Genomic DNA, 15,866 nt, shown 5'->3' on the forward strand with positions numbered 1-15,866 from the left:
CAAAAAAACACTGTAAAATGGCTTATCGTAGTTGAGCGCATTTAAAGCTGCCACTCCTCAGGGCTCCATTTACTCACGTTTGGTGGCTGGCAGGCCGACGGGTGACATTACACACCCTGTACTTCCTCCTCATGGTGCCGCAGTGTGTCACCTCCACCTTCAGACCTGAGCAAAAGGATCAGAGATTCAAATAAAGATCTGATATCCTGCACAGTCCAAACCTACAGCATCTTCAGAGCTCCGGATTGGACCTGCTTTTTTTTTTTTTATTTTGTATTTGTATTTGATGGAACTGTATACACACAAGGGCCGTGTAGTCTTATAATTATAATATTAATTATAATCCTTGATTAATATAATTTAATTAATATCCAGTCTATAGGGTGTGGTGAGTTGCGGAAAAACCTATTTTAAATTGCAATGATTTGGTTTGATTTATCTAAAGTCCTTAATAAACGAAAGTAGCAGACAAACTAACTAAGCAATTTCAATAATAAAAGAAAAAAAAAAAAACACTTGGATTTCTCAAAACGCTCATAACAACTACTTCGAAAACATATATGGCCAAAGTTCAGTATAATACACGTCTAAAACATAAGGCTCACTTCTGAACTTAGACAGATGCACAAGTAAATAATGTGAAATAACCAAATTTCCAAATAAAATACTAATCAATGTGTTATTTCCACCAGCTAGTGTTTACAGCTGTTTTTAAAAGAGTGCAAAAAGATAATGTACTCAGAACACCGGGTAGATATAATCAGAGGAGGACCATAACACAAATTCGTCCACATTTATAGTGTTACACTGTGAGACAGAAAGAAGCAGACGTGTTATGTGAAGAGGAACGTCTTCACCAGAGAAGCGAAAGAAGTCAGAGAAGAGCAGAGAAATGAGGCAGTGCATTACAGTTTGTCAGCCATTACATTAAAGAAAGCCTGATAAATAATACTGCAAACAGCGTACAGGCCAGGGACCAAAGGGTCCGAGCATGGAGACGTGGAGTTGTGGAGATGCTCAGACAAACAAGCAGGAGAATGAACCTGAAGGACTTCATATGGGAAGAGAGATCTAACCAGTGTAGCTGATTGCGTGTACTTTTCTTTATTTCTAGCATTCAAATTCAAATTTTCATATTCAAAACCTCAGTCTAGTCAGAACAGTGTGAGAAATCACACCGATCTGAACGTGGGTGTCAGCAGCAGATCAAAGACACACACCTTTGATTTCTTTGGTGAATTTGACTCTGTGGGAGTCTGTCAGAGGGCGTGGCTGCTCATCAATGTTATGGATGTCCAGAACCTCACACATGAACTGGATCACCGGCTGGGCTTTGTAGAACGCAGTAGCAGACACTACAGCCAGGAGACACAACCAAACGAGTTCCACTTCAACACCACACACACTCTAATATAATATCTAATAACAATGAAATGTGGCTGTCTGCTTAATTCCCGTCACATTGCACGCATATGCAGTAACATTTAGGTCGATTTAGCATTTGCATATACATGATTCCAAATTCTTTAGGAACGCTGCACCAACCGTCTATATTCAGCATCATCTTCCACATAGCTGGCCTCACTGATTGGTGGAACCCAAACCACACCTCCCTGCCACCTCCCAGCGGATGATCATAACCTTCAGGAGAGGAGAAGAAGGACCGGCCTACTGGAGTGTACCTAATCGAAAAACACACACACACACACACACACACACACACACACACACACACACACACACACACACAAATTTGGACACTCATCTGCTGATAGCCTGTACACAAATTCAAGCCAGATTTTATACAAACCCAGTTTACTTTAAAACAAATCTAAGCCTGACCCTGATTAATTCTCTCCAAGACAGAACAAACTGAATAATCAGAATAACTAGGAGCAGGAGGGATACAGGCGTTTAGTTTTAGAAGTAAATCTTTGGTACTTTGAGCTGCCTAAGACACGGGGTTTACCTCATGGAGGGCAGATGGCGCAGCACCACGTCTACAGCGTGCACAGGGTTGGTGCTGATTGGCTTGTCCAACTCCAGAGGCTCGGGCGTACTCCGCCCAGTCAGCACCTCGTGCAGCATGTGCCAGCTAACCAGGGACACAAACTTGATAGAGACTTTAAAGGGCCGATCCTTGCCTCCCTCTCCAGGCAAGGTCACATCTAGGTCCACCTGCACATATCAGAAAAAAGAAAGTGCTGATAAGACTACATTTTCAATTCCAAAAATGAATGCAGTGAATTTACACAGTTGGGTCCCAATATGTGCAACACTAAATACTGTCTTTACTTCATCGTTTATGGAAAAACTAATAAAAAAAATGTTCTTGGTACTTAGTAAGCAAATTATTTCAGAGGATTCTATACATATATGGAATAATAATCTATCTGTATATCTTGTTCACATGCCATCTGATTTACTGTTTTAAAATGAATGAAATGTAAACAGGTAATGGACTCAGACTCCATTTAGCAGTGCTAATTCTGAGAGTTAATTTGGATTTAGTTCATGAAAAACTATAGCAGTTTTAGTCAGCTAAAACTAAACAGTTTTTGTCAATGTTCTTGTAAATTCAAAGTTTAAGTCTGTTTACCCCTCAAATTTTGTTTTAATTCTTTCTGAATTAGAATGAAGGATTGTTTTACAAATGTGCAATGCCATTTCCAGCGTACAGCCCTTGTCCTGCTCTGACGTGCGCCAGCTAAATGCAGATTTTACACTCTACTGGCAAAAGTTTGTGGACCACTGACCATCACACGCATATGCGGGCCTTCCCCAAACTGTTACTACAAACTAAGAGGCCCAAACCTGTTCCAGCATGACGATGCCCCTGTGCACAAAGCGAGCTCCATGAAGACATGGTGTGTGAAGGTTGGAGTGGAAGAACTCGAGTGTCCTGCACAGAGCCCTGACCTCAACCCCACTGAACACCTTTGGGATGAACTGGAACACCGACTGAACCCCAGACCTCCTCACCAACATCAGCGCCTGACCTCACTAATGCTCTTGTAGCTGAATGAACAAAAATCTCCACAGCCACGCTCCAACATCTAGTGGAAAGCTTCCCAGAAGAGTGGAGCTTATTATAACAGCAAAGGGGGAATAAACCTAGAATGGCATGTTCAACCGGCTCATATGGGTGTGATGGTCAGGTGTCCACATACTTTTGGCGATATAGTGTAGACACAGAAACAGAGCACAGCGATGTCCTCTGGCCTTGTACATTTTATTTCTCTTGTATAGTGACATTTGCAATGCGAGTGTGCTAAGAGGAAAGAAAAGTTGACTAGTTCTGACATTTTCTTCTCATTTTTATTTGTTGAGGACAATGCCATAACATTTCATATATATTTTTTACCAGAAGAGTGAATTATTACTTAGTCATCATTACTTAGTTAGGTCATTAATGAGTACTTTTAAACAAAAGTGACACTGCCAGTTATGCCTTGTCCATTCCGAGCATCTTGTATCTGGATTGTATCTTAATAAGATTTTAACCACATGCATTTACATCACAGTCAAATGTATCTCCAGCTGGCCAGGCTGAAATCCGATAGCTGTAATGTGTGATAATATGCAAATCAGCGCATTACAATCAAACACCAACTTCCAGAGTTTTTAGTTCTTCCCTGTTTTTAGTTGTTGTATAATTCGGATGGTTACAGCATCAGAAATAGTGATTTTCTGTGTCATTTTTAATCTCATTTTAAACGCATTAGCATTCACAGAGCATGTGCGTCATTTTTTTGGTTGTCAAATGTGACTCGGAGAGACGGATGCGCTTCTCAGAGCATCCCTGCAGTGGCTTGTGTGATCAGATTTAAATCTGTTGCAAATGTGTCTTGGGTGCATTTACACTTTTATGTGGATAAAAATGATCAAATGATATAATCCTGATACTTAAGATGCATGGAAGTACCACATGTAAAATGGGTCTCAGACTTTTGCAATAATATGTTTCAGGTTTTGTGTGTGTGTGTGTGTGTGTGTGTGTGTGTGTGTGTGTGGCTTACTCCTCCTGCAGCGACTGGTAGTGGGTGTGCTGTATACAGGCTCTTCTTGCCGTCATAGACTGGCCTTCTGTCTCCAAAGATGGTCACTTTAAAATGCTGCACCATGGAGTCCACAACCTCCCTATAGGTTATCAAAAGAGACAAAATAAACAGGCTCATTGTCAGAGGTAGGAATAGAGCCTGTTTGTGCTGCCAGACGGATGTGGAATACATCTGGAGCACTTCTTTATAATCAGTTTCGAATTCTGACGCAGCCTTAAATCAATCGCTGTTTTTGTAACACCAGCTGAAATGATTCTATTCTTTCTGAAGCACCTTTCACATGTCAGTTTTCAAAGAAGAGAGAAGTGAGAGTATGCACACAATCAAGTCTTTGGGAAAATGTCACTTATACCGATGTGTGTGCTGTTCCGTTAATGACTGAATGATTTGCACGTACCTGTTGACTCGGCGTGGACATCTCTCTGGCTTGATGTCCACCTCGTACAGGTAGACGTCCATCTTTGGGATGTCCACCTGAAAGCAGTTGGCCAGCAGCTTGATGGGCTTGCCCATGGTGCCATAGCCAGGCCTGCGTGGCACGGAGAACAGGGGCGCAGCCCCAACGGCTCCTGCACACACACACATACACACATGTTGGCATTTACCATGTGCATATCTAGTCATGGGGAAAGAAAAAAAAAAAAAACAGACATATTTACCTACATATGCTTACATCTTTCAGTTTAGAGCTAATCAATCCAAAATGGTTTGTTTCTGGAAACTATGACAAGCCTAACTAAAATTAATATATATATATATATATATATATAAAAAGCCAGTGTGTTGCTGTTGTCATTCGGTTATCTGGTAGTTACAGACAGACATGAATGGGACATGACTGCAGGACTTGCATGTCTGAAATACCATATTTTCCTCAATGTAGCAGGTGGACTTTTTATTGCGACTGTGGAAGAGTGCAAGGGATAAGAATCTGCCATAGCTTTAGCACTAAATGTGTCTGTGTTCATTATGAATCAAGTCATGGTGTAAGAATCCTTAAAAAGATTTCCAGCAATCTGTTCATTATTAGATGTTGGAATGCGCAATTTAATTTAAATGAATGCACTCGATTTCTTATGTAATCTGTCGCATCTGTATTAAAAATGGGCTTTGGGGAGGGAACAGGCGACAGGGGATGTGATGTAAGGCACATAAGACACTTTGTTATTCATAATGTCGAATCAATATCCATTATACTTAAAATATCTGTAAAAATGTGTATAAAACAGACTAATTCTTCCACTTCCATTCACCCGTAAGTGCCAAAATGTATTTCAGATCAGTGCGAAACACTGTTGTGTGTACAGCAAGCTTTAAATAAAGTATCATGTCCATGGTGGGAGGATCTCAGTGATTGTGGAGTTGTAAGAGTGGCCTCTTTATTAAGTAATGCAGATCAAAATTTCAGAGATCAAATTTAACCATTAACTCGCTGCTACTTGGTCACACAAAAACTGCAGTTACGCATTAAAGATGAGCGACAAGACATGTCTCACAAACGCGGGTTACTCACGAAGTTGTCGATACGGATGATGGCACTATTCATAAATGAATATCGACAGTGATACAGAGGTGAACTCATAAATGAAAAGCCATTACATTATGACAAATCACAAAAAAAAAAAAAATCACACACTAAAATCAGTACAATTTTTTTTTTTTTTTTGAAGATCCAATTAGCTCATTATATGAATGTGTGTAATAATATTTTTGAAGCTATTTACTGAAGCAATTCCTGAACAACATTCATTAAAATTGTTATTTGATTAGACTTTGAGAAGCGTTGACCTAAACAGGAGCTAGCTGCTGATTGGAAATGAAAGGAGAAGATGAGTCAGGGCAAAAGCAGACGACTTTACACTCTGTCCCATATCTGACCTGGGATGTTCCACTGCTCACAAACTTTCAGAATATTTCCTTTTACTATAATATACATGTGTGTGTGTGTGTGTGTGTGATTGGAAAGTGTGGGCTGTGTACGGTGTGTCTGATGTCTGATGTCAGTTGCACTGGTGTTTAAAATGAGTAGGCTTTTAAATGAAACTTCGTCACATCTCATGCGTGGTTTTAGAACAACAAGTCAACATGTAGGTTTCTTTTGTGCATCTCAATTATCGTTCATCTCGCACTGATGTTCAGCGGTAACGGTATTGTTTCCATTACTGTGCTGTTCTGCAATTTTACTTCCCTTGCTAATAGGTGAAAATCCAGCCCGAGATAAAACTCCATTTCTCTAAATGGCTCTAAAGTTTGTTTCTCCTCTAACAAAGTTTCATCATGTTTGCAACCTTTATTTAAAAAAAAAACAAAAAACAAACAGCTAGTTTCAGCTATGAGATTTGGCATTTTGTCCTCACATCAGACGTAAATGACGCTATTCTCTATAGCTGTCTGTATTTTCTCTTAATGAGCCTCATTTATCAAACTGGATACGAATGGATTTATTCATAAATCATTTGTAGGAGTGTTTATACAAAATGTATGATATTGATGAAAATCCTGCAAATTTGGAAAAATGTTCGTATCCTATTTGTGCGCCTGAGTGTGTGTAAATTTATGCGTAAGACGACTAACTAATGTAAACTTTCACTTGATCGACTTCAAATCATGTAATTAACATTAACATGGATTACTGGACTTTTATATCTGGAATATACTGTCGAGGGTAAATTGCTTGTTTTTATGACGTTTACAGCGTTTAGCAGACGCCCTTATCCAGAACTTTGGAGTCTCTATCAAACACATCCTCATGTTAGTTCACTCTGTCAGGGCCTAAGAATACCATCGAACATTTCGTGAAAAATTTTGGCGTTTAGACTATCGGCATTTATTTAAGAAAATGAAAAATAAAGAAGGCAAGCCAACACAAAGCCATAAATTAAGACAAATAAAACTAATCATTCAATTATCACAAAAGAAATGGCGCTGTATAAACGGAGGACAGATCAGTCCATCTGTGCAGAGCCGTAAACAAACGCCTCAGCTGATGGAAGATTTAGTGCTCACTTATTATTTCTATTAATAGGTTTATTCATAAATATTAATTATGAATGATGTATTATTGAATACTTTTATTGGCATAGAAGTGAGTCAAAATTCCATTTCTGATTTTCAGATTTCATTTCTGATTTGCCTTTACCCTGATTAGTGCACTTGACCTTTTACACACGAGTAAGATGAAAATCAGCATTTCTGAAACGTTTGCAAAGATGACGGAAATCTGTGATCAGTTTGGCTTACGCAAACATTGACACACAACGTTACTAAAAGATTGATAATTGAGGCCGGATGTGTTTAACTGCATGTCGTAAGCAGGAGACGTACATGACAGCTTTGTGCTGGACTTTTTTTTTCCCCCAGTGTTTCCACACACCTGCTCCTGATTCTGAAAAGCTCGTTTATGCTAATTAATCTGCCTAGTAAACATTTCTATCATTAACCAGTTTGTGCCTCGGCTCATGTGTGTAGTGCAGCAGGCAGTGGGATTCAGAACCAGTAGTTCATCAGTAGTTACCGCACAGAGGTGCGTCCCACCACCGTGAAGTGTGTTAAATTTAAACATATCAAATTTTAAATTTAAGTGCATATCAAATGAAAACTTTGGTTCTGTGAAATTCAATAAGGAGTAGTTTTTTTTTCTGGTTGTGATCCCTACTTGTCCGCTGGGCAACTACGAGTAAAAAACAAATGGCCTGGACACAAAACATGCTTGTTGTGATTTGTCCCTGCTTCTGCTTTGATTAGAAACTTCTTGAATTAGTCCAATATATTTATTCACATTATAATAGTAACCAGATCAGTAATATTAGTCCACATCCATGATACTGGTTTCATTATTTCAAAAGCAAATGTGTGTGAGAACAGTTTCGTTTTTCCAACGCAACCCAGCCCTGTTCTTTAAACTCTTCATGCGCCAGCATTTGCATAACACGTGACCGTGCAAATGAACTGCTTATGAACTTTGAGACTGAAGTCATTAGGCCACATAGGTATTTAAATCTAGATGTATGAGCACCATGTATGAGATAAAAGATGTATGAGCACCATAGTAAGACAGTATACGTTACGTGTTAACTTGTATGTCTCTGCTTCAGTTTAACAGTTGGTTAAATTACAAGAAATGGAAAAAAAGAAAAAAAAAAAAAAGTTAGCTATATTGTAAAAAAGTTCAATGACTTGTGAATGAAAACACACAACATACAGGAAATAATAATAATTGTGAGTAAAATCAAGAAAAAACAGGAGAGAAACAGCAGCAAGGATTGCTGCAGACATCAATAAGAATTACCAGCACAAACTATTCAAAACAGGATCAACGAGCATGGGTACAGGGAGAGGGGGAGAGAGAGAGAGAGAAAGAAAGAGAGAGAAAGAGAGGGAGAGAGGGAGAGAGAGAGAGGGAGAGAGAGAGAGGGAGAGAGGGACACAGTGGAAACCATTCATCAGCCTCAGGAATAAGAAAGCAAGGGAGAAATTTGCAAAGAAGGAGCTTCTGCAGATCTGTCTTATTTCCAGAAGAATCCAAACTGAACCTGGATGGATCTGACAGGGCTGTGTTTCCTACAGTGCTGTTGGTCAGCTTGTTTTCATTGATAGCATCATGATCTCAGAAGTGATCTCAGACGTGTACAGAGCCATTTTGGATGCAAACTTGCAGAAATCTTTGAAAAAATTATTCAAGCGACAGAAGTGGATTTTTTTCAGGATAATGATCCAAACCATACCAGCTGTCTTCTGAAAGAACACTAAACCCTATAGAGCATCTGTGGGATGCAGAGGAGAACAAACTGTCGATTGTCGATGCTCTAGTGTGGATGAACTGAAAGTGCTTCTGGTTGAAAGTTGGAGGAAACGTCCACTACGACTGTTACAGAAACTGGTTGGTTCCATTCCAAGAAGTTTTGTGAAACAAAGGATGGCAAACTATATACGCTATATGGCCAGAAGTTTGTGAAACCTGACCATCACACCCATATGTGGTTCTTCCCCAAACTGTTGCCACAAAGTTGGAAGCACACAATTGTCTAGAATGTCCTTATATGTTGTAGCATTACAATTTCCCTTCACTGGAACTAAACGGCTCAAACCTGTTCCAGCATGACAACGCCCCTGTGCAAGTGAGGTCTATGAAGACATTTTTGCCAAGATTGGAGTGGAAGATCTCAAGTGGACTGCACAGAGCCCTGACCTCAATCCCACTGAACACCTTTGGGATGAATTGGAATGGCAAATGCACATCAAGCCTCCTCACCCAACATCAGACATCAGCGCCTGATCTCACTAATGCTCTTAAAGCTGAATGAACACAAATCCCCACAGCCACACTCCAACATCTAGTGGAAAGCTTCCCAGAAGAGTGGAGCTTATTATAACAGCAAAGGAGGAATAAATCTGGAATGAGATGTTCAACAAGCACATATGGGTGTGATGGTCAGGTGTCCACAAACTTTTGACCATATAGTGTACAACAACACTGTAACTGTGATCTTTAATGAAGCCACTATTGATTGTCTAAAAACTGTTTCATCTAATAATAACCAGCATATTTATTGTGTCTTAAAACGCCATTTGGTTTGACATGTTGCTTTCTACTGCAGAGAAATTCATACATTTGTAATCGTGGCTTAAGTGTCCAAATACTGTCCAGATTTTGAGGGTCATTGTAGATATAACTGTAAAAACTGCAGGTTTTCCTGAAAAGAAAGATCTGAATCACGTAAAGCTAAAGTAAAGCTACAGAGTTTAAAATCTGGTTCAGATTTTTTAAACAGTGAAAGAAATAAAAGATTTTACTGAAAGACACCCTGCCTACCTCTATTGTCTACTTATAGAAAAACTACTGCTGCCAAACACTTACTGCCAAATTGTAAAGAATTACAAGTTTACAAAGAAAAAATGAGCTATCACGTTGATCATCAGCATCATCCATCAGGTTAAAGTAAAACTCACTCGCAACATTGGTGGAGAAATAATCGCCGATTAATTCAGTCAGTTCTGTTTGCTAAGTTTCTTGTGATTAACGTCTTAGCATTAGGCAGTTCAAACATTTTAAAACTTATCTGTACAGAGTGTGTAAGCTTCTTCTCGGTTTTAATGATGATGCATGGAGGACATTTTTACAGATAAGGCTTGTGTCCGTTTCTTTACGGCGTGTAGCGATCCAACAGCAATTAAATCCTGAGAAAAGGACACTTGGCTAGTAAGGCTTGAGGCAGACTGACTGCACTTACAGCTGTGTTTGTTAAACTGGCTCCTTACCCAATGTGATCTTTGCGGGCAGACAGCCAAGGCAAGGTCACAGAGTAAATAAAAACACTTTCCATGATGTTCTGGTAAAATTCATAAAATCCACAAGTAAACTCAATGTTTGCTCTTTACGAAGTCCTGTTTGTAACGGAGAAGGTTTATCTGACATATAAATTGTCACATGATCTATTACAGCCTTATAAGAGCTTATATCTTATACTTCTCACACTCTCTATAACGATTTAATCTAGTAGTTAAGTTAAGTTCAGCCTATATACAATACATGTTATGAATAATACATTATTATAAACGTTTTCTACATTTAATATTAAGAGCGTACATTGTTCCTGTTGGAATCGGGAGATATTAGAGAGAACAGCTGTTAGAGGGAGTGGAGCAACACATGTGCACATGGAGGGGCAAGAAGTGGCCTACTTACCCCGCTGGTACTGTACTTTATTTGTTTGTATTTGTAGCAGAGGCACATGATAGATGTTGTGCTGCAAAATGACACATAGTGAGCCTCGTGTATCAAGCTGGATATTTAAATATATAAACGGATATATAAATAGATTTATGCGTAAATCTGCGTTTAGACAAGAAATTTAGTATTCATGAAAATCCTGTAAATTAAAAAAAACAAGCAAACAAACAAAAAAAAGTTTGTATCCTTCTCTTGTTTCTGAATGTGTGTAAATTTATGCATAAGACGAAAAAACTAATGTAAACCTCGACCTCGATCGACTTCAAATCATATCATTTGCATGGATTACTGCGCCTTTATATCTGGAATATACTGTTACTGATTTAGCACTTGCTTTTTATTATTATTATTATTATTATTATTAATGTTATATACTGTATTACTGCATAGTTTTATTGGCTTAGTAGTGAGTCAAAATAACCTCCACTTCAGTCTTTCAGCCTTTACCCTGACAGTTCGTTTCGTGCCTGTGCACTCGACCTTTTATGGAGTTTTGTGGGCGTCACTACATGCAAATGAGCTGTGTCAGGAGCGCGCTTTGCACTTTAACCAACATGTTTATCAACGTACTGCAATTCAACAAAGATATGATATTTACCCAGATAAATGTGATATTTATGTGATATTTATCCAGATAAATATTTTTTTGATCAAAGTTATTCATGGGAAGCCAGATGAATAGTTCTATAGTCAAATGTGTAGTCCATTAAAAAAAAAAAGGGAACAAAAACATGACATTTGCGGTTCAGTTTTAGAGATAGTGGATTGTTTGATTCAAAATCCTACTATGTAGGCTGTTACTTCCTTTATCAGAGTTTTGGGTGAGGAGATGACGATGGAATACTGATAATCTGATCAGCTGTCACAAAACCTTAGATATCTAGAGCAAAAAAATCCCGATCAGAGGTAGGTCAAGTCTGTAGCAGGGCTGGGCGATATCACCATATTACATCAATATTGTGATGAATTATGTCACAAAGTGCTTTTTCTGAGATATTGTGGATATTGTGATATCTTTTAATAATTAAAGACTAACTGGAAAATTTAAAAATAAAAAAAAAAAAAAACTTTTTTTTTATTCAATAATTGAAAATTTTTTCTATAAGTGAAAATATTATTTTTCCACATAAAAACAAAAATAGATTATAAATTTGTTATTAGCAATAAACAAGTTTATTATCATTAATTACAGTTTTTATAAATGCAACACTACTGTATTGATGGCAGTTTGTGAGCAAGCCTTGGATATATCATGATACATATCCTGTATCGTAGAAATGAGGATCGTGATATGATATTTTTGCCATATCGCCCACCACTAGCGTGTAGTACCTGCAACACTATTAGACATTGGACATTATAGTTTAAAGTTTAAAAGAAAGACTCCTGATTTTTCTCCAAAACGGTTTGGAAGGTTGTGTTGCATTTTAAATAAACACAATTCCTGTATAAATCAATATTATAAATTATAAATTATAATGCTGTCTTGCGATGTATTAATACTCTTGATAGACCTGCGTCCTGATTAAAGTCCGGCCAGCATAGATTTGGGCATAATTAGTTGTTTTTTTCACACCAGTGCCATGATCTTCACCCAAAGCGAGCTGAAAGCTCTGAATTAAGGAATGGTGAAAGATCTGAATAAATCCGGCACATGCCGTGAGTGTAACCGCTCAGTGAGGCTGTGTATGGGAGATATGCAGAAAATGTGTTGATGGTGGAAGGCAGTTGAAAGGAACTCCGGTTCCCAGGGAGATGTTGCCATACCAACCGAACCCATGTGGCCCACCCCTCCTCTCCATGGCAACTGAGTCTATACCAACAAGCCATACGAGCAAAACAGGTGCTTCCATATATAGTCTCGAGTACACCTGCATGAACGAGACACAAGATCATTTCCACAGTACACCATGAGTACACAGCTGAGCCCAGCGCTCAGTCATTTGCCTACACACACTGCACGCTTAACTCCAAAACTATTGGCACCCTTCATGAAAAATGAGTAATATTTTAAGCTTTGTGCATCCTTGCAAAGCAAAATTTCAACACTTCTAGACTTTGGAAACTTTCTTTTCTCATGGTGCTGATCGTGCTTAACGATATTTTTAACCATTTCTGTATTTCTCCTGACTTTGTGCCTCAGCTAACAGAGGATTTAACGCTCGCTTATTATTATTATTAATATTATATATAATTAAATATTTACTTGGCATAGACGTGAGTCAAAATAACTTCCACTTCTGTCTTTCAGGCTTTACCCTGATTAGTCATTTCGTGCTCCCAGCTGGCTGTGCACATGACCTTTTATGGAGTTTTGTAGGCGTCACTAAATGCAAATGAGCTGTGTCGGGAATGCGCTTTGCGCTTTACGGGTGATTAGTTCAGTTTCGGTGGTCAGGGATATTAGTTCGGTTTGGCTTACGCTAACACCTCACCAAAAGACTGATAAATGAGGCCTGATGTGCGTAATGTTTATTTTATATGATTAAATTGCCCACCAATAATGCTGGAATTGACTCTGTGCATATCTGATTCTGTAGTTCAATAGTTAGATAAACATAGCCGCCCACACACACACACACACACACACACACACACACACACACACCATCTTACAATAGATGGTCTGAGAATTCATTCAGTACGCACTATAGTCCCTGTACAGTGAATAGAAAATGTTAACTTGCACTAAAAGTAAAACAAACTGCTATGAAAGACTTAAAAGTATACAACGAGGCAGGACAGTAGTCACGTTCGTGTCCACAAATCAAACTGAATTTGAGCACAAAAAGAAAAACTACTGCATTGACAATATGTAAATTAGGCTGTGTATGGATTTTTCCTTAAAAACTATTACTACTGGAAGTATGGATGGATTGAACTTGCCAAAAATCCTGGCACTGGGTCACGCTCGTCTGCGTGCGTTATATTCTAGTTATTCTGCATAAATAGGTACTTATCTGATTTTATACCACGGTGCTGCTGAATTCTCGATTCTGATTGGTCAGAAGTGGTTCATTAATTTCCTGTAAGAGCAGATTTGACAGTAGTGGAAATCAAACCTCAGGTTTATATTAATGCGCTATTATATTAATAGGTTTATATATTCGTTCTAACATGTCTATAGTAACAGCTCGTTCACAGGGACGTGTACGGCAGATGCTACACATAACCTTAGATTAATAATAAACATGTCGTTATTTAGGAAAGGAAATCTTCTAATCATTGATATGGTGACGTTTTCTGTAAGGAGATGTTTATTTAACGACAGACGACTTTGTGTGGTTAAAGTGTTTCGTTTTTGTCAGCATCAAGGGCCATATTCATGGCAGGAGCAAGGTTATAAATAAAAGTCAATAAGCAAAATATACAAATGATCAAATAAATATAAACAAACACAATTAAATAGGAGACATTTTAAATAGTATAAAAACATTAACAAGTATGTAATATTCTATACTGAGCAAGTTAAAAATCTATATGAGTGATTTCAAACTAATTTGGGATAAAAACTGTAAAATTTTGATGACTTTAAATTAAAAACACTTCAATAAAATGGTTCTTGATAATGTGAGAAGATGAGTTTTTTTTTGTCTTATTGACTTGAAGAGAGAATAAAAATGAGATGCTGGTGATTATATGTGCTATAGCGTAAGTGATAAGTGATGTCTCATGGAGATTCAACAACGTTAAATGTAACTATAAATGGTTAAAAAGCTGTGGTATAAGAGGAATAAAACACTTCACGTCACGCCACCCTGGAGTGGACAGCTCTCCTATAAGCCCAGAAGTCCTTGCATAATACTTTTTATTGAAATTTTTTATTTATTCTACATCTTTTTTCCCCACTTGTGAAAACTTTTCAGTGCTGAAACGTGAAACATTACACCTTAATGACACGGCAGGTGGGTGGTCAGTGAGTCTCCATGGCAACGGGCACGTAGCAACCAGGCCTGCTGGCTTCTGGAGCAGCTGCACCTGACCACCGGACCACCTGACCACCAGATCACCTGACCACCAGATCACCTGACCACCAGATCACCTGACCACCTGCACACGTGACGTCAGGGACCAGCATGACATCAGGCGCGCCTGCTAGGAGAACCATCTGCTCTTATGATGGATCTTTAATGGCTTTGACATAAACCACATCTGTGTGAAACTCCAACATGACTGACAGGAGGACCATCCAAACACAAACAAGCATTCCGGACCGGAAGTCAGTTTTCCAGACGGGATTTCTCAGCCACTTGATACATTTAGGCTGCACTTATTGGTTAAATCGTTATTTTTTATATCATGTTCTATATATTTTCCTGGTTATTTGTACAAATAAGAAGTAAAAAAATGACCTAGTGCACCTTTAATGGACTTCAGGAAGGAGAAGGAGCTCGGAGGCTACCTGTAGTGCTGATTTCCATTCATGAGGTCTCTGCCCGGATTCTGGCCGGCTTCTGGATGATCAGCACCCGTGTGGAGGACGGCGGAGGGGCGGCGGAGGGGCGGCGGTGTGGCTCCTGATTCAGCCCAGGTGAACGTCTTCTCTGTCCGGCTGGCTGAGGGTCAGCTCGGCCTCGGGTTCATCCGGTTCAGCGCTGTCCTCCTGCCAGCACGCACGCACGCACACACACACACACACACACACACACACCTCCCCGCTGGAACTAACTGCTCCCAGATGAATCCTCCTGAACACTCCCCACAGTCTGCTTTGCTTTTTCTCCTTCTTTTTCTTTTTTTTATTTTTCTTTGCTACTAGCTACCAGCGGCTGAAACGCCCCCGACAACACACACACACACACACACACACACACACACACACACACACACACACCGGCAGCTAAAAGAATAAATATGTGTCTGTGTCTAAAAACTTGAAGCTCCTGGACCGAAAGGACAGATTTTACTCCCAGCCGGTTTCTCGCTCCGAGTCCCTTTAAGTCCTGTTACCGGTTTACCATCTCACTACAGTCAGAGGGACCCAACCGGAAATACCAACCTCAGGAAGTCGCGTCACTTCCTGGAGTCGCGTCATTCAGATGTCAGCTCTACTCTATAATAATAATAATTATAAT

At 39.1% G+C, this 15,866-nt stretch overlaps 1 protein-coding gene across 3 annotated transcripts in view; it reads right to left on the minus strand.

Annotated features, from left to right (window-relative positions):
* Positions 1-15,793, minus strand: part of ago3b (argonaute RISC catalytic component 3b) — a 30,064-nt gene extending 14,271 nt beyond the window's left edge. For 2 of the 3 annotated variants that reach the window (XM_034301695.2, XM_034301694.2), the window contains exons 1-7: positions 15,194-15,793; positions 4,459-4,630; positions 4,020-4,140; positions 1,970-2,178; positions 1,546-1,682; positions 1,221-1,355; positions 78-165 (exon numbers count right to left, since the gene is read on the minus strand). In XM_034301695.2, the coding sequence (XP_034157586.1) occupies positions 78-165; positions 1,221-1,355; positions 1,546-1,682; positions 1,970-2,178; positions 4,020-4,140; positions 4,459-4,630; positions 15,194-15,212 (881 nt within the window). In that variant the 5' untranslated portion in view covers positions 15,213-15,793. Of the gene's footprint in view, positions 1-77; positions 166-1,220; positions 1,356-1,545; positions 1,683-1,969; positions 2,179-4,019; positions 4,141-4,458; positions 4,631-15,152 lie in introns of all 3 variants that reach the window. The other variant, XM_053231219.1, reaches the window with a different exon arrangement.
* Positions 15,794-15,866: the final 73 nt, after the last annotated feature.

This window comes from Pangasianodon hypophthalmus, chromosome 29 (assembly GCF_027358585.1).
Source record: "Pangasianodon hypophthalmus isolate fPanHyp1 chromosome 29, fPanHyp1.pri, whole genome shotgun sequence".
Lineage (NCBI taxonomy): Eukaryota > Metazoa > Chordata > Actinopteri > Siluriformes > Pangasiidae > Pangasianodon > Pangasianodon hypophthalmus.